The sequence below is a fragment of the Anas acuta genome, chromosome 4 (assembly GCF_963932015.1).
Source record: "Anas acuta chromosome 4, bAnaAcu1.1, whole genome shotgun sequence".
NCBI lineage: Eukaryota > Metazoa > Chordata > Aves > Anseriformes > Anatidae > Anas > Anas acuta.
The window spans coordinates 70,226,037-70,253,464 of NC_088982.1; the positions used below are offsets into that span (position 1 = coordinate 70,226,037).

A 27,428-nucleotide genomic window follows, 5' to 3' on the forward strand; every position below is an offset into this window, starting at 1 on the left:
TGAAGATGCTGTGTATATATGCAAATGGTGCTGTATTTTTTAAACTGTCTGCCGCTACAGGATCAGCACAGTGCTGATCTGGATCGGGTTGTGCAGTGTCAGCCTTGTTTGATGCTAGATGGGAGCACCATACATCCATTTTATGTGACTGATGGCAGCAGAAGTGGATTACCCCGTTAACTCAAGGGAGTGCAAAGCCTCAGTGCCTGTTAACACAAATTTTATTGTGCTCTAAAAACTCCAAAAACTTTTGTCCACTCTCTTAACATTGCTGAGCTACTCTGTCTGTCCCTGCCAATTCCTTCTGCGGTCCTGAGGATTTATATTTCTGAGATACAACACTTGTGTGGTACCACTCATCCAGCAATCTCCATTCCAGTCCCATTTCCCAACCTGCTTTACCATTCCTCCACTGCTAGCTCCTGGCCGGTCATTCTTTATCACAGTGGAGTCCTGCCTGTGGTCTAAACCTGGTGTTTTTTCTTATCACTGTACTCATAGCTCTATAACAATCCTTCTAGATGCCAGATGCTGAACTGAGAGTTAATAGTTGCAGCTGATAACAAGCCAGAGAGGGCTTTACCTATGCAGGGCTACCTTTGGGGTAGGCGAACGAAGAGGATTTCTTAGCAGAAAGCAAATTGGCTTTAAAAATAGTCCAGCTTTTGATTTCAAAAAGCAAATGGATTTTCAAGAAAAAATGCATGACCAGAAAGTTGCAGAATGATGGTCACAGCAGGGGTAGCAACTCATTCAGTGGATTAAGTAACTTGCAAGTATTCCCTTCTTCCTTGTTGTCTTTTTCACTGAATACTGTAAAAAAAGCCTGCCAAACTGAGAATGAAGAAAGTAACCCCTGAAGTAGGAATTGAAGTAGGAATTCATTTACAGAAGATGTGAGAAATGCGCAGAAGGAACAATTTTAATAACTATAAAAAAAAAAGAAAAAGAAAGCAGTCTCAGCTGACTGACTACAGAAAATATCAGGTTTAGGTTTGAGAGTTTTCTTTTTTGGTCTCTCATCTATCAGAAATGTTGCTGTTTACCTGAAGAAAAACCTGGAGGGAGATGAGCCTTGGGATGTAGTTACATAGTTGTGTAACTGTGAGAAGATTCAGACCGCTGTCCCAGGCTGACATCTGGCACCATCGGTCTGGGGTTGCAACTGGAACTTTGACGACAGTGCTAAAGTGGACTTAACCCTGCATCTGCTGCTCCCTGGCTTTTGTTCTTGCCTCTTTTCCAGCACCTGCTCAGTAATGGAACTGATCTTTCCACAATGATTCAGTCTTGTCTTGTCTTTGAAGGAAAAAAAATCTGCTAGGAACATTTTATTTTTAAATCTAATCAGTTCTCTAATAACCTCCTCAGAAGACGCCTGCAGAAATACCCCTGCCAGAAGGGGTATTTAAAAGTAGGAGATACCTTTCTGGCAATAGCAGTAGCTTAAATTTAAGTTAAACACTTAGTGTGAATGAATGACAAGTTATTTATTGCTTGGGACTTGACCTTGGACTTGGTAAAACAAAAAGCTGGCCACTTTTTTTTTCATGGTTAAAGACTGAAAATACAATTCATCTTCTCTTCCATTTTAGTATTCCTACACACTGCACAATGAAGCAGGATAAATGCAAAAGCTGGGTAACTATGACCATGTAACCACAAAAATGTAATTACAACAGTGTCACGACTTAATTAAGAAGTGCAGTCTAGGAAGAAATCATCAAAAAGTTGTGACTCATTGATTTGAATGAGGATTTAGAGTCTGAAGCCTTTGATGGCACAGAAGTTTTCTGCCAGTTTAGGCTGGATGTTTGTCACCATCAGATGTCAGACTCCAAGTGTCCTGTGGTCTCTGTGAGCTGGCTGGTAGAGTACAGAAAACAGCAGGCTTACCTATTCCAGGTGCTACTTGTTTGAGTTTCTGAGGGAAATTGTACCAATTTGTAAATAATATGAGCATTTGTAGCAATTTGGTTTGTTCTTCAAATAAAATATCCTCTCCCTGAAACTCAAATTTTGAGGAATTGAGCCCAGAGAAGCATGAAATTAAAGACGACACCTTAAAGAAAGAAATGTCACAGTATACTTCTCTTTTATTAACACTGCTGGGTCGGAAGTCCTCAATTATATGGATAATCATTACTGTCCTGAGGAACTGTGCTGACATCAATTTAGCCTTGTTAATTAAGACTGCTTGTAGGAGTGACTAGGTCCTTACGTGCATCCTTAGGGCTTTTTTAACATAACTTTACTATTGATTTTTTGATGTCACCTCAGCTCAGCAGCAACACTATAATATCAAGAAATAATACAAGAAAAAAGATTGCTTTTATGGGTTGCAAAGAGAAAAAGCACAATAATACAGTAGACTATTATTTTACTGTGTGATTAAGTTCTATAGACCATGGGTTTATTGTAAGAACATGCATTTCATTTATGACAATCAATATACAGAATCTAGAAATAATTCAGCAATGCATTAACTCGGATTGTATTGTTGAATTAGTCTTGTCTCAAGACTGTTTGTTGGATTTTCTGTGCCAAAATGAACTAAAGACGTTTTTGAGGAGAGACCAATGATAACAGATGCTGAGATGTAGGGAAAACTTAGAAGTATTTTCTAACTTTATGGTAAAAACTGAAGTTGGAAGTGCTCTCAGCACTGTGAAATGTTTCTGTATTGAAGTTTTTTAAATTTTCCAAGGATGAGAATGAGTTCCTTTTCCTCAGAAAATGCCATTTACTCACAACTTTCATGCATGCCTTTGTATAAGTTTTGAAGGCAGTGTTTGTATAGATGAGAGTCTACACATCTACTGGCTCTTTGGAGGCTGCGATTCACTGTTGGATTCAGCATAGTTGGGAAGATGCTGTTTATGCAAGTTCAATACCAGTTAGTAAAAGGCTATTTTTAAAGATTATTTTCATGTTAATTATAATGATTCTTTGGGCTGTGGGAGATAAAATATCTTCATCGGTCCTGCAGCAGAATTCGTATGGTTTTATAGTATAATACAGAAAGGATAATTTTTAAGGAGCTTGTCACTAAACTGGGCTGTTCCAGGTAAGAGAACTCAGGTACCTTTTTCAGGGATCATGTCACAATACATAGAAAGCACCCTTCATTTGCTTGGGAGTTAATTTGCAAAATGTGATTCAAGTAGAAACATAACCATGTATTTATTAAGCAAAAGCTAAAAGAAGCTGTTATGACACAGAAGACCTCTGCTTTAATACTATAGTTTCAGGTGCCCAAAAATGAAAGCAGAGTGTGAATCAAATCTTACAAAGTGTTTTATTCAAGTCCTTTTCTTTAACTTATGATGGAAGGTACATACAGTGATTGTGATCAGGCCAATCTCAGGTGGCAATGGTTATTTCAGGTAGAAGCAGTAGATAAAAGTAAGTATTATTTATTCTTTACATCTGAGTTTGGTTCAATTTATATAAAAAAACAGTTCTAAACCTAATTATCAAGGTTGCAACACAGAAATCAGAATGTTTAATGACATCTTGCATAAGAAAAGTGATGACTGGGTGATAGTGCATTCAGAGTGCCTGTTGCAAAAATAATCAATACTTTATATATATATTAAAATATAAAAATAACAAACTTTGTTATGAGATGCAGCAACATTTCAACAAAAATTTCTGTCTCTCTAGTCTCAATACTGTTTTTTGGAGGTAGGCTATGTAAGGTATGGATGCTAAAAAAGAAAAATGAGTGTGTACTAAAACAAAAAAACGTAATTATAAAATTACAGAGCTTTAGTGATTTTCACAGGTATCGAAGGTGATATTTTTATATCCTGAAGAATAAAGATTTTACTAGTTTGAATAAGTACTGACCATGTAGTTCTAAACACCCATTTCATAACATGCAAAGCTTGCTTCTTTCATCACGGTTTTAGTAATAATCTTTGCAGCAAGGTGTACAGTGCTGGCAGTTTTGCCTTGTGCTGTCCATGCTTCATCCTTATTAAATGACTCGAAATGGCCTAAACAACTTTCACTTGTAAAATTCTTTTAATCAAGAGTGAAACTTAAGTCCCGGTCTTGTTCCTGTGTTGCACAAAGAGCAATGAGAGAAGGGTTATTCCGAAGACAAACGAAGTCAGCTGCTGAGAACTTGTTCAAGCTACAGAGCTTCTGGTGTTTCTGAGAGGCTGATTGACTCCTGCCCTCACTCAGGCCTTGCACATTTCTCGGCTCTTCCCAGCGCTTTGCAAAGCTTGGGAAAATGCTTCTGACAAACGTCTCCACACATGCACACGCTCTCTGGCGAGATAGGGAAATACTGACTTCTTCACAAAGCACAGTGAGTAGTTTGCTCAAATCGTCCTTCAAGCTGAGAGTTGAATAGAATTCCCTTTGTGTCCTCCACAGCCTCTCTCATTCAGATGCCATGCATTCAGTAGGACTCAGCTTCTCATTTTTTTGTAGATCAGAGTATTTCTTCCTCCTTTAACACAATTACATAATTTCACAGTTCTGCTCTGTTGTTACTGCTATTGTTATTACTTACCGAGTCCTGCTCTATACAGCTGCTCCGCATTCAGAGTCAAAATTGCCAAGATACTCTATCATATCCATCAGCTTTACACCTTTTCCTGCTGGCATAGCTATATATTATTCAGGTAATTTGTTTACTATTAACAGTAAGGCACATTCAAGATAGCTGATGGTAAAGATTTAAAGGCAATACATTGCGGCAATGACATAAGCTTGTCTTAATGTCCAAGTAAAGTTTTTTTGATGCAAGTCAGCCCTAATCAAGTGAACAGATGCATGAAGAATAGCCATTGAAAGGCCTGACTAAAACAAAAGGTAATGAAGTGTTTTTTAACAGGGGTTAATGAATCCGGATTCTTTAGGAAAGAGTTGCCATGCAGAATACTAAACTGGAATTTTGTTCATTTTTAGTCTGGAGATACATTCTTCTGTGCTAAGTACTGCATAAAATACAACTGAATACATGTCAACACAATACAATTCAGTGCTTTGAAGAAATGTGCTGATTTAGCTCTGAATATGCTATCTAGTTCCTCCTGACAGCATTACAGTTATGGGTTTTGCTATTAACAGTAAAACCTCTCCCCATTAGCCAGGGTGGGATAGCACTCTGCAGTTACACCAGCTAAGCAAAAAAAAAAAAAAAAAGTGGAAGGAGGTGGTAGAGGTGTTTAAGAAAGATCCAAAGATTCTAGTTTGAGGATAAAAGAAACTAATAATAAGGGAAAGATGAAAGAAAGTAAACGATCCTTCTCTTCTGGGGCTGAGGAGAGAAGGGAAAGCCTTTTCACAACAAAGATAGGCTCTGATTTCATGTTAAAAAGGTATCACAGTAACTGAGATAACTAAGGATAGCAGCCAATAGACAGACACTTGATCAACTGTAATCTGAAATGGTTAGAAAAATTGATCTTCGGAATTGCGATATGAAGGAATCTCTGTTCATATATGGGAAAAACGGGGGGGTAAAATTAACATGAGAGATGGTACTTGAAATATGATAAATTGGTCTTGAAAAAGAATCATTACTACTGCTGAATATGCCTCAATCAATTATGCTAGCCTGCTGCTCTGTTTATTATAGTTAGGTGATGCCATCTGATTATGATTGGAATCATTAAAAAAAAAAACAAAAAAAAAACAGGATTATTTTACCAAAAATATTTCTTGGCTAGCTTGTTGCTTTTGACAGAAATTCAATGGAGAAGGAATTGTCTTCATTTTTACTGGCTCATGTCCCACTGTAAGCAGAAAGCTTCTTCAATGAATGGTGAAAGATAACCGAACATGAATTAATATTTTGTGTGTATGTAGGCAGGTGTTTAAATTTTGTGTATTTATTAATGCTTACTTTTTTCAGAATGATAGAACAGTACGGCTTTCTGCAACGTGAGGAAATAGGAACATGTAAAATGTTGCCCTTTTTAACATTAATGATTTCACAAATATTCTTTTTTTGTTTGAATGGGTGAGAGCTAGATAAACAACTATTATTAAAGAGTAAGGAGATTCTTGTTAAAACCCTGCGTGGAGGAAAGGCAATCTCAGCTGGCAAACTGGACTGTGTATTCATCTAAGTTAGGAAAAGGCTGAAAATCCTCATATGAATCTTAAACAACAACAACGTATTAGTTAACTTTTTATTTCTTTTTATCAATTTTGACTTTCGTCTTTAATTTCTGTTCCAGAAATGTTTCTGGTATATTTCCTCAGTAGTCTGGGAATCTGCAGGTAGATGATTTTTTTTTAAGACCTCACAAGTGTTACTTTGTACTGCAGATGCTCACTGATTTTCACGTGGAAGGAGATCCCAAGTGCACTTGTTGCCAGCTGTTAGGTTGGCTACAGTACGAAGCCTGAAGGCTGGACAGAACGGACGGTTTCATTCTCTGTGGTGCACAGCACTTTAATGTTACTCAACAGTAACACTAAAAATAGAGTACGCATTTGCACGTGACTTGGTGGAGCTGTCTGTGCCTAAACAGGGAGGAGTTTTCCCAGCTTCCTAACAGATTTAAGTTCCCCCAGGAGGAAGGGGCATTCTTCTTGCAATGGATTTCATGGAAGTTTCTGGACAGAAGCCACTTTATATGTAGCTGAAGGAACACGTAAGCTTTCTGTCTGTGGTTTTTCATCATACACAGGTGTGAGTGGACAAGTCTTCACCACAGGAGACAGTAGAAACTTCTTTGAAGAAGTGAGCAAGTGCTCACCATTCGTGAGACAATTTCTGGCAGCTTCTGAACAGCATTTGGGCACCAGATGGCTTACTGCCACTATCTAGCCTACAATGAAGAGATGTTCAGCCTCTTTTTATCTACCAAGTCTCCGGAGAGAAGCAGTGTACTGGCCTCAGTGCAGACGGTATGCACAGAAATGTGCAGACATACTGATGGGAAGATACACTTCATCTAGAATTCGTACTCTGTGCATCCCCAACAGACATTGAGTCAGTATACAATTTTCTTGGAGACAGACAGTGTCTTCTATTAAGTAATACCACATAAAGTCACCAATGTTTTACAAGCACCCCAACGAAAAAGAAGGAAACAGAAGCAGCGGCTCAAGTAGTGCTCTCAGCTAGGGCCGTAAAACTGGAAGGTGATTTTACCTTTCTGTTTGCTAAAGCCAGTTCATAAAGGAATATCGTGTGTATCCAGCCAAAAGCATAGACCATGAGACTGTTCCCTCATGACGAGGGAAGACTTCTCATTACTTTCCGAATGCAGGTTATTTTGTTGGAGTCAGTTAACCCAAACATCAAAATGTTTGTGACATGAATTCTTCCCCTGGCTACTGCTGTACTGTATTATCACAGCAGCCTCACCATTACAAGTGTTGGATATGGGGGCATGGGCTTTGTTCCCATTTTCTTCTCCAACCCTTATGGTGCACTGTTTCATCTCACAGCCTTGCTGCATTGCACAGCGTGGGTCACAGCTGATTTATTTCAAGCTTGTAAATCACAAGAGAGTGACAGTCCTGGATTATGATATTTTAGTTATTTTTTATGATAGTGTGTGCTTACTGTAGCCTCTGTCTATGAATTAATGAGATTAGAGACTCGAGCTTTCAGTTGCTGCAGGTTATGTTACACTGATGGCAAGTAAATATCTGAAAATAGAAGTTTTCTGGAGGTGGTAATCACTGAACAGCAGGACTTACTTTGGAGTTCAGTGCCTAATGCTGATTTCTGAATGACAACACGTTAGCAACCATCAATGACAGCTTGAAATCTATCATGTTGACAATTAAAGACATCTCAATGAGTAAACCACTGTCAAATCTACTAACGTTTGGCTCACCTGTTGCAAAATAATGAGAATGGCTTGCTGACATATATAATTATCCATGACATGTTTGATTATTTAAAAAAAAAAAATCATCACTGAACACAGTTTATTTCTGTTTGCAAGGGCATGGTTCTCGATTTTTTAGAAAATAACCAATTACATGGGTGTGGTTTTCTGTAGGAATCAATACCTTGAGGTTTGTTAGAAACTGAAATAAATCAATATTTGGTTTAATATACCTGCAAGGCTTCCCAAGGTCTGCACAACTTGTGTCATTCTATGAGTTCTTAAGCATTTAAAAACCAAGAGACAGCTCCGCTTCCCTCAAAATTTGTGAAACACCAGGCTCTCTCCTTATAAAACTTCAGGCTGAAAAGGCTGCAAAACTGAGTACACCACAAACTGTGGACATTAAGTTTGGGGAGAGGGCATCAGTGTTTGGCTCACTGTCTTGAGACCCCTAGGAAGGTGCAGTGTGTTTGGGCACCCGTTCCTGTCCATTTTCCCGAGTGCACCGTGGCTGGTGCTCTAGCACAGGGGCACGCTGCAGAAGAGCAGTGCACAGAATTCCTCATGCTCCGTTGCTCCTTTTCTTTCTTCAACCCAGTTGGTAGAGACAAGCAAAGTCTCAGAGACACGCGGTGATTTGCTGTTTGGCAAATCAATTGGGGAGGGTAGAGGTCTTTCCAACTACAAAGTGAGAAAAGAGGCAAAATTTTATCTAATAGAAAAGATTGTCTGACAAACAGATTCACTGGGCGTGGAAAATTTCCAAAGGCAAATGCAGGAGATGGTGTTTACTCTGATTTTTGAAAAAATATTACAAAACAGGTTGTAAGAAATAGCCTTTTATTTTTATTTTTATTTTTTATTTTTATTATTATTTTTTATTTTTTAAATAAAGCAATAGAAATAGAATGGGAGATTTAATGGGTCTATAATTACTTATATTCATAAATCAATTACTTTACTTGTTTTGATATAGTGTGAGAAAAGTCCTCGTTACCTTTTGGTTTTGTTTGTAGCATACATGTCAAGAAAAAAGGAAAAAAGTGAACCAATCAAGAAGAGTTGGACAGAATCAAATCTAAGAAGACTGCTCATTTATTCATTTTTCTGATTATTTATTACCTGATACAGACACGTTTCCGTGGTAGATATCTGGCAGTGGTCATTTGTAATGCACCGCAGGCAGAGCCAGAACTTGTTATTGCCAGAGAGCCTGCCCGCGTGTCCTTTCCATTGGTGTGTGTCAGTGCTACTTTGGCAGGCAGATAAATTGAGGTGCAGAGGCTAAACAAGCAGCCGCAAAGGGCAGCATATGGCACTCCACCTCATCTATGAGACCTGCATTTCCATTTGCTCTGTGAATCAGACAAGGTTTTTTTTTTATTATTATTATTTTTGTTTTTATTTCATCTTGTATTCTTTGACTTAGTCATGGCTGTGAAAGCAATGTCTGCTTCCGAAGAAGTCTCTGCACCCTGATGTTCCGAATCAAATGCTACAGGAAGGTAGCTTTGCTTGGTGCAACAAAACCAAAACTTTTAACAGGTACCTCTGAACTTTGTGGTCCAAAGCTCGTGAGGCTTTGCAATTCGTCTGAGTGGGGTCATTTTAACTAAGAACATTAAGACTCCATATACTGCACCAGCTTTTAAGGGGAAAGGTATTGCTTTTAATAAATTGATCTTAACTTTTGTCCTTGATTTACTGAGGCCAAAGATTGTTGTTACATCAGGAGGAAGGTAGGTGTTCCTGTAGTTAGGTATCTAACTACTGGGTTACGTCTTGGAGTACCTACTTGTGTGACCAAGTACCTGTACAGGAATATGCATGATACACATGTGTAACTACATTTTGACTTAAAGCTTTCTTGAAAACATGGAAAGGTCTAAATCTCTGCAATTCCTTGCGGTCATTTTGTGCTTTTCTAACCTTCCTCGTGATTTGATCCGTACGTTTTGTGTTCTTTTAGTTGCCTTGTAACTGTCAGGTGTTCTGGTGCATAATATTCTGTGAAGAGAAATTATTTGGTCTTTGTTTAGTAGTGAAATGATGCCCTGGCCTGAAGCGTGAACACTAGCAATCACAAGAGAATAGGTGAGGCTGAACAAGTAGCTTTCTCTGATGCTCATTAGACTGAGAAATATGTCCCAGATAGAGGGATGTTAACTAATACCTCTTGATACATAAGGGAAGTGACTGATTGCTGTACTACTTGTTCTTGTAGTGACGGTGTGTGTGCATTTTGCAAGATACCTGCCCCAGAGTAATTTTCAGTGATACTATTGTTAGAGAGCTTTTCTCTTTTGTGCCTGTGATTCATCCCTTTCAGGACCCGAGTTGCTCCGAAAATGTGCATTTTGCTGTTCGGCTTCTCTGTGTTTCAGGTTTAGGTGCAGATAGCTTTCTGCCTTGTCTTCTGCGATATACTGGTTTCAGTTATATGTACCTAAAAGTTTCTGATTTTTAAAGGTGGCATTGTTTGGTGAGCTGCTCAAACGCCTTTAGGTACAGGCACAGGTATGGGACATCGTGGGTTTTTGTGTTTCTTTTCTGTCTGTGATCTTGTGAGAGAAAGCTGGGATGAATTCCTGATTGAAATAAAACCAACATGCAGATTTGCAGTCTGTTCTTACGATGCATTGTGCAGGGTTATATCTGATGCAAGTACGTACCTGTGAAGTTAGTCATGATTACTGGCTGGGCTAAGGAGTAGAACTGTACAAAAACTTCCTGAAAACTATTTAGGTTACCCGGTATGCAGCTTGTTTTATAAAGATACTGTGGAAATCAAAAGAATGTAGCAAATGAAATACATGCATGACGTTTCACTCAAATGCAGTGAATAAGAGGAACACTTTTCCATTAATTAAAAAAATATATATATATATATATATACTAAGCGTATCTCAGATGTTATTATTTAGTACCTGGTTATGCAAAAATCAATGTGATTTTTTTCCAGCTTAGTCAACCCCCTTGCTGTTCATCCTAGTGCAGGCTTCCCTGCACACAGTGTTCCTTTCGAAGTTGGTCTAATTCTCACTCTCCTAATTAAATTGAAATTACTGATTTTCTTAATGGCCCCAAAGTGTTGCTTCAAAAATAATAATCCAGTGTTTCAGAAGCTCATCCTTTCTGTCCCAGGAAAGCTAACAGCATTCATCTTTATGAGCAATCTGAGCACTGGCGTTCGATGAATATTTAATTAAGTTAAATCAATTTCTCTGGCTGTCTCTAGAATGATATACTTTATTTTCAGGAGGCTTTCATGGCTGTCTGATGAGGCAAATGGAGAAGGCTCCCTTCTTTCAGACAGGAGTCCTCTTCCAGTCTGTCACGTTGGATAGGTCGTTTCTCCCTCTCGGTGAGGTGCCAGTTGCTTTATCAAGTGTAGTCGCTTTCTTTCCCTCCTCTAAAACTGCATGTTCCAGTTAAACGATGGTTGTTCGGGCGAGCTGTATTTAGGCTTTCAATTTAGAAACTTTTGCAGAGGAGCAATTGTGTGGATAAAAATAAGTAAAGGTTCCTTGAATCCCTTTTCTGACACATGCATCCGAGGCCTGTTTCACAGAGGTTAAGGCAAGTGTGTTGTGGCTCTCCTCCAGTCTGTATCCAAGTCACTGAATAATAGCTTCCTTCTGGTGCATTTGGAAAATATCTCCATGGACAAAAAATAGACTGATCTGACGTGTTTTCCTTTTCTTCTCTTTTTTTTTCATAATGTCACAGTTTATACCCCTTTAAGATCTAGGGTGGGTAGTGTTGAATGCCTTGGCAAGATGCTCAACTACTTTACAAGCACAGGAATCAGAGCTTCTCAACACTTCAAAGAATGAAGCTTTTCCGCAGTGTGAGAAGGCCTTCCTTGGTGTGAACTGAGTGACTCAAATACAGAAGGGGAGATGATGTTTTATTTTAGACCTGTTGTTTCAGCCCTTGGTTTCTCAGCTGAGGAGGTGCTAATGAGTGCCAACTGTAAGGGAGAGGATTTCTCTTCAAGTTCAGCTGTGGTAGGTCCACATCATTCAACCCATTAAACTGTCCTCCTCTGCAAGCTGTGGTATCAGGGGTATTTTGAGAAGCTCTGTATCTTTTTGATAGTGTCAAGTGACATCCCGGACTGAACACTGTAGACCGGTTACAGAGCACTGCTAGTGAATGAATATCTTGTAGGGTAAGTAGAAAAGCAGATCTCTTGGGTGTTGGTACATTCAGCTTTTTGGATGAGTTTGTCTCAGTGATTCTGCCTATCACCTGTGCTTGCTTTTATGCAGCTAGGAAGCAGAAATTGTATTTTTGCAATATAAGGGTTGTGGCTGTATTGCCTCACCATCTGGATTCCTGTGCGTGATGCTAGCATTAGTATGCACTGAAGTATAGACGTCAGTTAGCTGTAGAACAAAAATCACTTGAGAAAGATCCCTGTCAATAAGATAAACAAATGCATTAAAAGCCAGTAGTTCTAGGGGACTTAGGCAGGATGAAACAAAGACAAAATTGTTCTCGCAGTTTAAATACTGCATCAGCAGAGATCATGGAGCATAAACCGTCAAAAGCCAGACTGGATCAAGGGCTTAGATGGAAGTAAGTATAAATAACTGAAATGAATCATTTACAGATTGAAAAAGAAAAAATGACATTTAACACTGCCTTTCAAATGGCGTGGAGCCACTGCGAGGCAGTGACACCACCCAGGGTCCTACAGCCAGGTGTGTGTGTTGTTGCCGTGCAGGTTACTCTGAAGCATTTATTTCCCACCACACGTCTGTCTTAGATTTAATGTATACTATATGAACTGCTCTTTCAGGCAAATCAGGTGGAATTTCAGATAGTGAAAGCTGGTATGGAATTGCTCAGGCAAGAGCTATTGCAGTCAAAGGAAATGAATGGGGTTTTCCACTTCAGTTTGATGAGGACTGTAGTAGTAGTCTTTGGTCACAGAGGCGAATGAAATAGTAAGAGTTGTCAATAGAAGTCGTTTGACAAAGAATCGTGGTTAATGGACAAATCTGAGGTCACGTTTACTGCATTTTAGTCTTATTTGTGTTAAAATGAGTCCTGCAGGCCCAGCTGAGATTGGATTCCCTTTGTACTAAACCTGAAAAAAACACCTTCCGATCTTTTAATCCAGTTTTAGTCATGCTTAGAAGAAACTTGTTTTTATCCTGAAATTTTAAAGCCTAACGGGAAGATTTAGAACAAAAGATGGTAAAAAGGGGCATAACTTGCTGAGTATAGTGTCTGAATAAGCTAAGACTTGTGTCTCTTTTACCGCATTGCTCACTCAAAATAGCAGGTAGAAAATAAAGCCAGGTTCATCAGGCATGTTCTTTGTCAAAAATTACTCATAAAAAGATCTGGAACCTGTTTTAACAGACGTCAGAATATCATTACGTCTGCATTTTTTTTTTTTTTTACTGTGCCATTTTGTTTGGCAACTTTTCGTATTTACAGCATCTTGGATGCCTATTTTTTAGTACATATGCATCGAGTCAGTAATGTATTCAAATCCATAGCTGTACATTTGGAATGGTATGGGAATGCCCAAAAGCCATAAAGCTGCAAGGCAAACATATCAAATTTATTTCTTTGGTACTGACTACTAAATAGTTTAGAAAGACTTCCATAACCCTGTAACTTGACAAAGTTTTAAGCAGCCTTCAACAAGAAGTGTCCAGAGGTGAGTGTTCAATTCCATCCATAATGCACATTGTATTTCTAAAATGTCACAAGGTTTAGAGAACAGACTGTGTTACATTTCTAATAATTCTAAGATTTCTCTGCAAACAGCAACTGTTGCAAATCAGAAAAGCCTTTCCTCTTGCATTCAGAAGATTAAATTATTTAAATAGTTTAGAGGAAATACCTAAACTCTCAGTAACAACTGGAAGCTAGCAATGCTTTCATGTTTAATCTCCTTTTTCGCTCTCTTTCAGAAAATCTTCTGTCAACTATAGCTATATAATTTTAACAAATACTCAGCTTCTGTGTAAATGAGTGCCTTAGGAGCAAAGCTAAGAAAAATAATGTGTTATGCTCGCTTGTTTGAACCTGAATGAATACAAATGAAATTCTGTAATGAAAATATCCGTATAATTTCTGTTGAGGAGCAGATGTGCTCGGTTATGTAAGAATACCCTGAATAATTTAATTAACTTGCTTGCATGCAACTGAAAGGCGTACAGTATTTGGACCCCTCTTGCAGATCATCTTGTGAGTTCCATGTTAACCTTGCAAGAGGAGAAGAGGAATTGTGCCTTTTCCCCCTGAGAGAACCAGGTGACATTTTGAAAGCCTTCTCCAATCAGGGTGACTAATTTTATTAGCTAACCTGTTTTTTGGCTGTCATTTCTTGTATCACACACTTTTTTCTGCTGCACATGAAGCATGCAGCACACTCACTAGGTCTTGCTCCATGCCAAGAACGTATGTGGAAGAGAAATAAGTACCATGTTTATATATTATGATTATAAAATAATATTTCTTTTCTCACACTGCCGTCTCTGAGGTGAAACGTCAATTCCCTAATACAGTTTTCAGTGTTTTGTTTTCCCAGTGCCTTTTGCAGGCACACAGTTTGATATATAACAAGAAGCATCTCTGTTAAGCATTTTGGGGGGTTCCTGTTGGTTTTCCATATTAGAAGGATGCAGACGGGTTTGTACTTTGATAGTATTAGGCTACAAATGACTGAGGGGGTGGGAGGGGGAAGCTTTATTGGAATTTGCAGGAAGACAAGTTAAAAGGCCATTTTTTTTCTGCCTATTTCCAGTAAAAGCTTTTATGGTGTGCTCATTGAGGAAAATGCTGAGCTTTAAAAATGTACACGTAATGATTTCTATAGCTTAGGGAGTGAATGCTTTCTCTCAGGATAAGCAAGATTAATACCTTTTTTTTTTCTATCCCTCTCCCCACTTTTTTTCTTTTTCTTAAAAGTATTTGAAATAACAAAAAGCCCCATTTAAGACATTTATATTAATTGTTTAAAGGTACAATGTACTTTTGTATGACTGCAATCACCAGCTGCTGTTTTGTTGCTCTGCAACGAATAACTTTTTTTTTTTTCTTTTTGATTATTGAGCACCAAAGCATCTCCTGCAAATCTCATTGTTAAGATCACGAACAGAGCCCAGTTATCTCATGCCCATCTGCAGATTCTTACAGAGGTGGAGGAAGAGCCGGAGACTAATACTTCTCAGTTATAGCAGCCTAACTGTAAAACACTCTTCTTATGGAGGTCACTAATTCAGTAGGACCGTTTTCAGGCTGCCTTACAAATACAATCTTCATTTGAGAGCCATGGAGAAGAGTGAGAAAGGAAAAAAAAAAAAAGTGGGGAGCAGGTGGAATTTACATTATAAGGACAGAAACACAAAATGGATGGCTCTAACACAATTTGATCTACTGGAGAAAAACAGGAAAATTCAGATGTTGGCAGGGGATTGAATTTCATCACTTTCTTACACTACAATACTTCGACTTTTATGAAGCACTCAGCCAAGCTGTGGAAGAACAGAGCAAAATGCACCCTTGATTATTAATACCACGGTAAAGTCTGACCCACTTCATAGATTACTTGTGATAACAAGCTCATTACATATGATAATTCAATTTGCGTGCATAGTCCTGGGTTTTTAAAAGCACCCAGCTGATGCTCAGCTGTTACAAGTGTCAGCTGCTCTCAGGGTAGCGATGCCACTTGTTTGGGGATTAGCTGGTGTGTAAAAGCTAATCCCAGCATCGACGGCAAAATTCTGGGCCTTCCTCTTCAGTGTGATTGAAAGTAAACACAGAAGAGAGAGCAGGAGAAGAAGCTTCCTATTCAGGAAGGATCTATAGGGATGCTATAGAGCATCAAAAAAAGAAAAAGGCTTCATGAATGGGCACCAGGCACGTGTGTGATGTGCACACAGCAGTGTTCCTCAACCTCAGTACACATCTCTCCATTGTTTGCCAGAGGCAGCTCCTTCCAAAATTTCAAATCCATGGCTGGCAGGCAAAGAATAGCTTCTTACTTCAGTCCATTCCCTTTCCTTTAGCTCTACCCTCATCTCCAGGCAGCAGCCTTGCAGAGTTACCAGCTATGCCGTGTGCTGCGCCTCCTCAGCGAGTTAAATCAGTGTTCGACTTTAATTCCTAATGGCTCTGGCAGTGATTGGAAAGACAAAAGTAATATCAACAGTGCTTTGTCAATTAAAACCTCAAGAACCTGTCCTAATATACCCAGAAACACATGGCAGCCTGAGTAAGAAGAAAATAATTCAATTTCTGTACTCAATTACCCCTAAAGCCAAGGGCTCCTGGGTACTCTGGTGCATGACCTGCAAGCTCCTTTATCTCCTCCTCAGAGGCCTTGAAAGAATTAGGGCTCTTCTGTAGCAATTAATCCCCAAGCCAAATTTATCCAGTAGAATAGGAACATGCATTTGGGGCTGAAGATCATATTACATTGATTAGGAAAGCAGTGACCTAGATCCCTTCAAAGCCGTACATGAAAATGGAGCGATTAGCACACTTTTTCCTCATTCATACCAACTTCTGACACGTCCCCATGGTTTTCCATTGCAACAGTCATCTGCCAGTGGGAGAGGGAAGAGAGTATCAGCATTTAACTATTTGGTTGTCCAGCATCTCCTTTCCTAATTCGCTGGGTGTTTATTGTACCTGGAAAATTCTTGCAAGGATCTCAGCTCTGTGAACGGGCCCTGGAGCTGTGGTTCAGAGGCTGAGGTGCATTGGGAGATTTCAAGTCTTTTTCCATGAATAGATCTTCTATTTCATAGATTTTGTTCAAGATCCTTCTTTCCTGGCATGTCCCTTATCTATTCTCTTTCAAACAGCTTCTGTGTAACACATACCCTGGTGTACCCCTGTGACAGCCAAGGCAAATGGAGTTGTTTGGTGAAAAGGGGTTAGGACCTCTTCTCCTGCCTCGTTCAGGTCTCTAGGTCCATGCTGAGATGAGAGCTTGTAGAGGCTCAGCTGTGCTGGGAAGCTGGATGGTTTGCATCACAGCTGCCTCCTGCTCTTGGGGCCAGACTTTAGTGGGTAGAAACTGGAGTAGGGGGCCCAAAGATTTTGTTATGGCAGGAAGATGGGAGGTGTGTAGGATGAGGGTGGAGTTTTACCATCTCCTTTGGAATAGGAGAAATATAAATGATATAAATTTATGTATGTAAATACATATAGTAAATATATTTATGTAATGTATATGTTTATGTATGTTTCCGATAAATTTATAATTTAAATTATAAATGATACTGTATAAATTTTAAATGTAAATCTAACAGTTTAATCATAACTTTTGTTGTGGACCATAAGCGCCATTTCATTTGCTGGATTTCACTGTATTAAGACCTTCACAGCTCAGGCTTTCCATTCATGCTTATGGGCATATCCTCTGAAAGGGAAGAAATTATGATTTATTTTGGTGTTTCCACTAGTTCTTGTATAGTCTCTAGTAGCTGGGTAATCTCTACTCTAAGGCTCATCACTTTTGCCATGTACTTACAGCAGCTTCTGAAAGGAAAACAATAACTGGGTGCATATAGCTAGGTTATGGGGCAAATTAGTTTAATCCTCCTGAGCTGTTTCCACCTTGCATGGAGCTGTAATGAGCAGACTTCCAGCAGATCCCACCAGCGTACTGGGTGACATAATGTCATCTGGGACTGGGAGCTGGCCAGGTGCGTAAGTTATCCAGATCTCTTCCTTACATGCTGCTTTCTGCAGAAGCTGGCACAACATAATCATGTTAGCTGAGTAGGACAGACAGCTTTGCTACAGACACTTGATTAAAGTTAAGTTCCTCATCAGCCAACCCTATACTTGACAATAGAGGCCACGGATGCTCAGGCTGTTTAAAGTTGATCTACCTTAAATGAGATGTAGCAGAAATGCATTAGAACCCTTTATAGGCTCTTGGATTTGTTTGGTAAGATATTTTTTTTTCTTCAATTGTTCATGCAATTTTATTTCTAAAACACATTTAGTTTGAAAATGTTTGCTATATGCTAAAATACTTGCAGGCTGTTGTTTCTAAACTGTTTGAGCTATTTTTTTTTTAATGATCATCCTGGGTGGTTTATTGTACAATACAGACAAGGAAAGATGCTTCAGATACGAACTTGCAGACATATGATAATGTATGCTGAAATTCAGAGCATTCCGTGCTTTGTGAATTCAGCATTCAAATAACAGCACAACTCGTAAGAGCTGGGGCAATTGTTTTTCCTTATTTGCAAAAATATTAGTGGAACTCTGAGCTGACAAATTCTGCTTATCAGTCTAATTTATTTATAACTGCTAAATCTGGGCTCTGGATACGGACAGTTGTGTTAGATGTCTGGCATACTCAAATAGGATTTTGTCAGGGAAATGAATTTCTGTTCAGTTGCTTTTGTTTTCTCCAGATTTTTCCAAGGGTGAGATACAGTTCAACGAAATAATCTCTTCAGTTGATTCTCAGTGAATATTTTTCTGTGCTGTTTACCTAATTATGAAACAAGTGTTACCAACTGTCAGCCTTTTATACTGGAAGAGAGAATTATTGATTTTGAATTATTTTACCGTGTGTTTGGTTACTTTGAGTGACAGACATTGTTTTCCAAAGAAGTTATGGATGGACATCATTATGGATAATTTCTACCCAACTTGTTTTCAACCTTTCAGGGCCAAAGAGTCAAACTTCATGTACATATACCTTAGCTGTTTGACAATATTTTTGCGAGGAAGTGCTAAGAGGGTGTTTGACCGGTGACACCAGACCCATTATTTTGAGTGCTGAGCTCATTTGTGATGGGGGAAAAATCTCTTGAGACCACCCCAAGTTGCCAGAAGGCAGAGCACTCTGACCACACTACGTGAGGTTGAGCTCTGTAGGAAATGGAGGTTACCTCAAAGAAGAGGCAGCCCCCTCAGTGCCCACTGTTTTCGCCCCAGGAGCAGACAAAAAGGGGATAGGAACGGGGACCTTAGGTTAATATGGGTAAACTACTGAGGAACCAAAAGATCTGGTGGAAAAAGAGAGAGAGATAAAAGCCTGCCATGAGGAGAAATGTCTGTTTTATGGGACAGAAGATGACAATAATTGGATATAACCATACCCAAGGCTTTCCCTGGTTATTCAAGTTGTTCAGCCAAGAAGCTATTCAGCTGTGTTTGAAAAGGAGAGTTTGAAGGTTTCACTTGTTATTTTCGGCTTGTGACGTTCACCTGGCGACCACGCTGCTGTGATCCTCTTCATACGAACCTTACTGAGCTCAGGATGGCCTGGAGGCGGTGAAAGAGGAAGTTATTTCACTGAGGGAGAAGTCTGTGAGTAGGCGTGGTGTGAGAGACGTTTGCTAAAACGGTACTAGGGAGAGGTGCTGGAAGTGTTTGAGAGCATGGCAGATGGTTACATGGGCATTTTCTTAGTATACACTGGGAAAATAACTGCTTTGTAACGCGGAGGTAGCTACATGAACCGTGTGTATGTGGATCTGCATAGTGGCGATGGTCTGGCCTTGGCAGCCTGGACAAGTTTACCCGGAATAATCTGTTAGTTCGGTAATTCTGAGGTAAATTTTAGCCCTCACAGAGCTTGGTGTTAGCATGTCTGCACCACCTCTTGTACCTAAGCTCGTCTGCTGCTAGCTCTGAGGTGTCTTTACATCCTACTGGTAGGAGGAGGATTGCATGCCTAGCAAGCTATGAAGAGTGGTTTTGGACTACTGCAGTGTGTCCAGGTGACTGGGGCTGGTGGCCCTGCTATTTTACATCACCAGTACTGCAGTGAGAAACTTAGTGCTGGGAAACTCTTGGAAATAACAATTCTGGAGGCTGTTACAGAGCACTGCTAACAGGCAGGTTAGGTATCCGTAAAAGTAACCCTACACCGTGTGATGTATGAGCCCATCTGAAACAACCTGAATTTAAATACCCACAGCAACTGCTCATGGACTGATAAAGAATTGTCCTTGACTGGACTCAACAAATCATTTTGAATAATGAAAATAGAATCACTTAAGTCCTCGTGAACAGGAAAAGGCTTGAATTGAACTGAAGGCATTCATTAATACCAGGAGCTCGCTCAACGTTTGTAAACAGTGGTGTATCCTAGGCAATCTCCTGCCTCTTCCACAGCAATGTGTGGAGGTATTCATTAATAAACAGCAGGTAGTAATTGGGGCTCTACATGCACATCTCATCTTGAATTGAACAAAACAGTACAGCAGATTTAAATTTTTACCTGCGCTGTTGCAACTTCAAAAATATTGAAATAAATGCATACTTCACGCAGAGATGAGTTGGTCAGGTTTTGACATTTATGTCAGTGAAATAAGAGGTTCTTGTTCACTGCTGCCACTGAAAATCACCAGTAGTAAAGGCGAAAAATCCGTGTTCTAAACATATAGGAATGTTCTTATCTGGCCTTGAAAATGACAGCTTTTGAAATTTGAGTTTTGGTCCCTTTCTCTATGCCAGTTCCCCTGGTATAGCATTTTGGAAAATGTGTATTAGTAGTGGTCAATGAGCTTCCTCAGCAGACAGAGCTATGAAATATAACTGTGCTGCAAATAGCTCATGCGTCCAGTTCTGCCAGTGCATCCTAATTTTGGTAATAAAACTGAAGTGGTCTGGGAGGGCAGCTGTCAAGGGATTCCTGCCAAGCAGTTACTGGCTGCAATCTCCCGAATGCATCCTGTACGAGTACCCAGAGCATACTTTGAGCTCAGTTTTCCTCTCAACATCATGCTTTTGTATGCAAGACTTGAGACAAAGACACAGTAAATCTCTTTTCTTGAAATAAGGTTTCAAGATTTGTGTTTAAATTTAGTCATGTTTAGCTTTTTAGCACAAGCGTAGTCAGTGTCAAAGGAATGACAGAGAAAAGTGATATTGAAGATAATGCTTCTGGAGATGAAAAAGTGGAACCTGTCCCATAGCAGGGGAGCTTCCCTGCAAAAGGCAGGTCAGGTGCCAGTGAAATTTTCTCACCAGACAAATATTTCAGAGGCAGACTCCAGAAGGAGCCTGGGATGAAGCAGTAAGAACTGTTTTGCATGAGAAAGACTAATGTCGTAGAGTATCTTTGAGATGGGAAGAACCTTCCTGATGCTCTTGACACTTGCTGAAAATATCTGTTCAGAAAAGGTCATTAAAATGCAGCCTGCTGTAGGTCCCAGTTTTTGCTGTGCTACAGGATTATCTGTGTAATCCTTCATGGTTTTTGAGACTGGGCTGAGATCTGGGTTAACACCGTGTGTCATTGCAATGTTTTGTTACGAAAAATGCTGTGATGGTGAGCTGCAGGAATGCTGAGGCTGGGTTTGGACATCTACACCCTGCCAACGTATAGTGAGATTATCAGGAGATTACTTGTTCAACAGATCATATCCTAAAACACTTAGTAATGGTGAGACTGCTCCACTCATTTTAAAAAAAAAAAGACAGGTGTGAGGATGCTGCCATTTCTGCCTCAATATATATCAATCAAGGATCATTAAAGTAATGAGTATGATGTTTTGTACACAAATTAAGATCACTACAGTCATAGTGTTCAAACTTACATTCATAGACAGATTTTATCAACACTGATCTTATAATAGCCACATTTAGAAAAGACAGTTTATTTAACAACTACAAATTTTCTGTACATATGTTGCTTAAAAGTTGTGTGTAAGCAGCCAGAAGACTTCATGACACGTGCAGGTAATATATCACTGCCAGGTAAATATGCTTATGCTCATTTTTGTGTGTGGCAGTCCTGAACCTCCTCAGCTGAGATTGTAACCACCTGCGAAGATTTTATATCCTTAAAATAGAGTATTTCAGGGAAAAAATAAATAAGAATGACTTTCATACATACTGCATAATATTTACTGTTGTTTTTTTTTTATTATTATTTTTTTTGAAAATAAGGTGGGTGTGCAAATGTGGCTTGAGGGAAAATTGATAATGGAGTAGTGGTTTCTTTCTTTCTTTCTTTCTTTCTTTCTTTCTTTCTTTCTTTCTTTCTTTCTTTCTTTCTTTCTTTCGTTTTCTTTGTAATGAACAGTCAGGAGAGCCATTAATGAACAGAATTTTTTTGCTTCAGTGGATTTTAGATCAGGCCTTGGACAGGAAAAGTGAGGCTCTGGAATTGTGCTGCACTTCGTGTATCAGAGCAGACTGCTCTATGACCAGGTTCTTTCAGTTATTCTGTGTGTGAGGGTTTACTGTTTAATACCAAATGTACGTGTCTGAGGATATTTGATAGGATATAAGACGAGTACAAGTTACACTCAGCAGAATATAGGAACTGCACTGTACAGGTAAATCACAATACAAACATGACTCCAGTGACTGGTCTCTATAATATGCTCACCACCACGATGCTGGGCATCCGTAGTTGCTGGGAAGGGATATGCATGTGGGTTGAAGCCAGCTCAGCTTGGCCCATACCAACTCCCACCCTGCTGGTCTGGCTGATTCAGGAAGACATTCATCCACACTGAAGTTTTGATTCACTGAAATCAAACATTCGCACCAACAGCTGACCCGTGAAGTGATGAAGCCAGTCGATCCACCCAACTCATTCAGCCACTGATCTAAAATAGAGGCCTCCCTCTGGTCTCCTTTGGGTTAAGTTCAGCTTTGTTTGCAACAGCCACGGTCAGTCACCCCCTAAATTCCTGGTGGAGGTGTGTCGGTGAAACACCACATCTACTGCAGAGAAGACAGTTCATGGCCACAGTTTTTTTTTGGTTTTTTTTTTTTTTGATTTGTTAGCTGAACATTCAGTTTAAAGTCTTTTTGGGGGAATTCCTCACCTTTCCAATCTTTTCTGACCTTTGTACATCCCAAAGCTCCTGTTAGGGCCGCTGGAGGAAGATCTTACCCTTGGCACTAAAATAGAAAGCCATGGGACATTGACCTAAGCAATACATCCTCCTGGAAGTATGTGTTTGATCAGAATCTAACGTTCAGTAAAATAGGAACTTATGTAGAATTCAACATAGCCTTAGAGATTTTCTTCTTCCTTTGAAAAACAAAGCAAAACATTTCACATGTATTTGAAAAAAAAATATATTGTTAGACAGAGCTGAACTTCATTCATATGAACTTCATCTTGACCATTTGCATGGGGATGAGGCTAAATTATAAAACAATTGAATAGGTTTGGGGTTTATTACATCTTCATTGTAAAGAAAAAAGTTTAAATCAGGTCTTACATAACTTTGTTACTGTCAAATCAATGCACTCAGTAGAAAACCTCACACAATTCAACTTCAGTACGTGAAGGAGGCTGTTATATTGTAGTAAACGAAACAGTAATGCCACAGGTCAGACACAGCTGAAAAAATGTTTTTTTTACGCTATTGGCTTGTTTCAGATAATGTTTAGATTGCAAACAATGCTGTGTATAAGCTGTGACTGTGCTTTTGGACTGATGAATACGTGTCTTCAAGTTCTTCTTTCTGTCCAAAGTGATGCCTAAAAGTCTCATGATATTTGTAGCTAGGCTTCATCAGCTGAATTGCGACTTTTCTGGTGATACAATGTCTGGTTCCCAGGTGGGAGAGCATTGCCTCTCGCCCATCCAGCGCTGCCCTTCCAGCAAGTGTCACCCTGAAATGCTTTAGGAATAATCATCCGCTGATGTGTGCGGGGAGCTGAGGAAACTCGAGGCTGCGGAGATGGTCTTGGAGTTCCTCCGCGAGCAGCCATTGAAACTCACATCCCTCAGAGCCGCCTTCTTCTTGCGGCTGGCGTGGGAGTTCTCCCCGTCATCCAGCACTACGGTCATGCTGGACTCCATTCGGGACACGGCATAGAGGCTGCTTTGCCGGGTGGGGTGAAACCTGGCCGCCTTGAGCTCCAGCTCGTCGTGGCTGGACACCTCGATGAAGGGGCACCAGCGGAAAGCTCGTTTGAAGCCAGCTCGGAACCTGGAGAGAAAGATACCTGGTGAGAACCAGCCACAAGCCTTCCCCTGAAAACACGCACAGAGCTGGCTTAACACGAGGACCTAGCTAATTACCTTGCCCCTGATGCTGTTTGTGGGCTAGGCAGTCAGAGTTTGCTTGGCTGAAGTCTTCTGAGTAGGGGAAAAATGACAGTGGTAACAGCTTGTTTCTAGTTCTGATTTTTTTTATTTACTTTCCCGGCTTTGTAACATGGATATTTTCCTAATACTCATTTTCCCTTCACTTGCCCATGTCTAAAAATAAATATACAAATAAATAATTGCCAGCTTTCCTAGCACTGCCTTCACAGAAATTGCTGTGATTTGACTTGTGACGAAACCTGCATCTATGTTTTAGTCTTATTTCAGCAGAAACTTTGTAGCATCCTTTTTTCTTAAATAGCACTCCAGCTTCCAGATTCCAGTATCCCTGCTGTTTCCCTCTCTGTCAGAAACACTGGATGGGAGTGATGTAATGCCTAATAGTTATTCAAACAAAATATTTGGAAAACCGTGTATAACAAAGATCCTAGAAAACTGAGACCTGAATGCGAGTAATATATGAACAGCAAAGAATTTTGGGGCTTTGGCACACTAGTGCTTGCGATACTCATAAATGGGTACTTTTTATTAGTTTAATTTATAACTTGAAGGTTTAATATAAGGACTATTATTTTTTTTTTGTGTGTGTGTATGCCTTTGCAGCATAGAAATTAAATTTATTAGAAAAACAATTCACTGTATATTTCTTGTAACCTGAAAAAGAGCATCTTTTCACCTTGACCTCAAACTTAGCAGGCTTCCTCATTTCTCTTGCTGCTGTGGGTTTTGTTGCAGTGATGCAGCAATGTTGCTTATTGTGTCTGTAAGCTTTTTGGAGCATTGATGACCAGAGAGAAAATCTTGGATAAATTTTTCAGTGACAGCTGACTGATCTCACCGAACTAACTACCTTTCCTTCTCAGTTTTTAGAGGCTAATAAATACATTGAACTGATTAAAAACTATTCTTCTTTCATATTTTGCCACAGAGATGCTGTATGATGACAAATGACCACGTAGCTTCCTGTTCCTCTGTTTAGAGGCAGTCTAAATATAGAAATATAGAAAAAGTAGAACAATAAAGCAAGAGCCTCTAATGGAAAGAAGCTTAGTGTAGGAAGATGTAAAACCCAAACATCTTTAGACTGTATTATTTTTTCATCTCATTTTCAATGTTCTTCCTTGTTCAGGGCTTGGTTTTTCTTCCTCTTGAAATAATGTTATCTCTATTTAGATACATAAGTAATACCCTAATTAGCCTGGAGGATGAGGCTGGGCTATTATAACCCCATCTGATACCAGGTCCAGCAGAGGTAACAATATTGTGTGAATTGTCCTGACTCCCAGCAACAGGCTGTATTGTCCTGCTATGTGAAAAGGAAGCAGATACTCAGGCTTCTTGATTTCAATATGAAACTTGATTATAAGAAAACTCTCACCATTATGTCATTATTGGATTGAATTCTGAACCAGGTGACCTTTAATGAGCTTCAAAATTAGGAATATTTCTGTTGATTTCCATTAAAGAATCCAGACGTATAATGTTGTAGTGTATGAGTGTCAAAATATACTTAAGCCACATGAGCAGTGTTAATTTCTTTAATGAGTAACATCTTCTGTAGCTGCCATAAAAAACATGACCTCAGAAATTAGTAGAAATATAATGGCTAGGTATAAAATACACATTAAATAGCGTTTTGTTATATCCTTCCAGTATTGCAAAATAAAATAATGGCTACAGTTAGTGAACAAACAGATTGCACTGTATATCACTAATAACTGCCTTTGGTTCCTTACTTTGCAATGTTTTTTCAAGCCAAAACATAGGACACTTCTATAGATGTCAAATTTTGCAGTTAGAAATGGGAAGGGTTGGTCTCTGAATACTGAATTTTATTCTGAAATTTTAAGTTGACCAAAGTATTTGCTGGAAATGTGCATTTGGTTCTTTGCATTCATGTCAAGTACAAACCTAAAGGATTTTTTTTCTTCCCACTCATTGAAAAGTATTCAAGTGAAAAAAATAGTCTTTTATCACATTTAAACCACTTACTTTCTCACTGAAAACATGCACACCAACTGATTCATAACTAGCTCTTACCTCTTATTAAGGCAGCAGTAGATTATGGGATTGTACATGGTAGAGCTCATGGCAAGCCAAAAACTGGCCAAATAGATTTGCTGAATGTATTTCCACCGATTTAATTGCTGATAGATCCCAGTAACTATGAAGTAAGTGTGGTAGGGCAGCCAGCAGATGGCAAATGTCAACACAACCACAATCATCATTTTTACCACCTGAAAAAGGAAATGATAATGCTGTTTAATAATATGTATTTTTTTAATTTTTATTATGACTAGTATTTATTGCCCATTAATTCTTGTATTTGGTCATTGAAGTTAGTCACAGCATATATGAGTATGCCTTTGTATCATTTTCCTTTTAAACTTTTCTATTTTTCTATTTTATTTTTTCTATTTTTTTAATTGGATTGAATCCTCTTTTTGCTAGTTAAAATAATATGAAAAGCTTCTTTAACATATCTGTGCTGATTCTTACAATAAATGTTTGCTTAGTTACATTTGGCTATCTAAATATTATTTTATTCCATGATTAGGTGTCTAGAAAAAGGTTAGAATATCTAATTTGGACACCATACGATGGCCTTTATTGACCCTGGTGATTTTTGTGTTGCAGTCCACAAGTGTATTCCTTGTTCCCAATTAGTAGATGTGATTTGAGTAAACACTAGGTTGTAGGAAATGAGCAACTGCAAGATCCTCTTTAATTTTAGAGGCTAAGAGTTTCCTTGGCTGGTGTTTCTAATTTGTTGTTTTCTGCAGGCAACATAACATCCATTAGCTTCCACTGCTTCCATTAAGCACACAAGAGGAAAAGTCGAGTCACGTGGAGTTTTCACAACTTCTTTCTGCCTTCAGCTGTGTGAACTGCTAGCCTGGCTACGATTTTCAACACAAGAAGTTACACAACAGATTTTCGTTTTGGGGGTAGAATGAAACCAGACATGATGGGTCTGTGCTGGGCGTATGCTTGTGCATTTGTTCTGTGCATACTGAAGAAGAACAGGGATTGCTATCAACAGTTCATTCCTTTGCACAAGGTGCTGATTTTTCTGCTGTTAATAGTTTTGCCAGAAAACAAACAAACAAAAAAAGAGAGACCTGAAATTTCCTAAGTTAGACTAATATTGTTAGAAAATTTCAGCTAATTTAGTTAAATAATTTTACGTCTGAGTGTCATGGTACTATCCTTAATTCTCATCTTGTTGGAAACAAAGCAATTTTTCATTTAACATCTGGCACCAAATTTATGAGCTTACCAGCAGGCTGGGATTGTATTGTACAAGACGAGAATGCATGTTATTGCAGATAAATACATACTGACCATCTCTTAAAAATACAAAAGGTACCTTTATCCATTCATACAACATTAATAGTTGGTTCTTCTAAGCCACTTTTCAAGAGTTAACTGTAAATCATTGCAGAAGGAAGATTATTCCCTTATTATACGGGAAGGCAACACACCAAAACATAGTGTCACATACACCTGCTGTGAATGTGCATCCGTCTGTCTATATCTAGGCATGTATAAACAGATAGATGTGGGACTATGTGTGA

The 27,428-nt window shown here is 39.1% G+C and overlaps 1 protein-coding gene and 1 long non-coding RNA gene across 2 annotated transcripts in view; one reads left to right on the forward strand and one right to left on the reverse strand.

The window, feature by feature from the left end:
- The window catches only part of LOC137856464 (uncharacterized), a 256,606-nt gene that overhangs the window by 39,743 nt on the left and 189,435 nt on the right, over positions 1-27,428 (forward strand). The window lies entirely within an intron of this gene.
- TACR3 (tachykinin receptor 3) overlaps positions 21,415-27,428 on the reverse strand; it is a 37,805-nt gene continuing 31,791 nt past the window's right edge. The window contains exons 4-5 of the mRNA XM_068681874.1: positions 25,891-26,087; positions 21,415-23,731 (exon numbers count right to left, since the gene is read on the reverse strand). Of these exons, the coding sequence (XP_068537975.1) occupies positions 23,422-23,731; positions 25,891-26,087 (507 nt within the window). The 3' untranslated portion in view covers positions 21,415-23,421. The remainder of the gene's footprint in view (positions 23,732-25,890; positions 26,088-27,428) is intronic.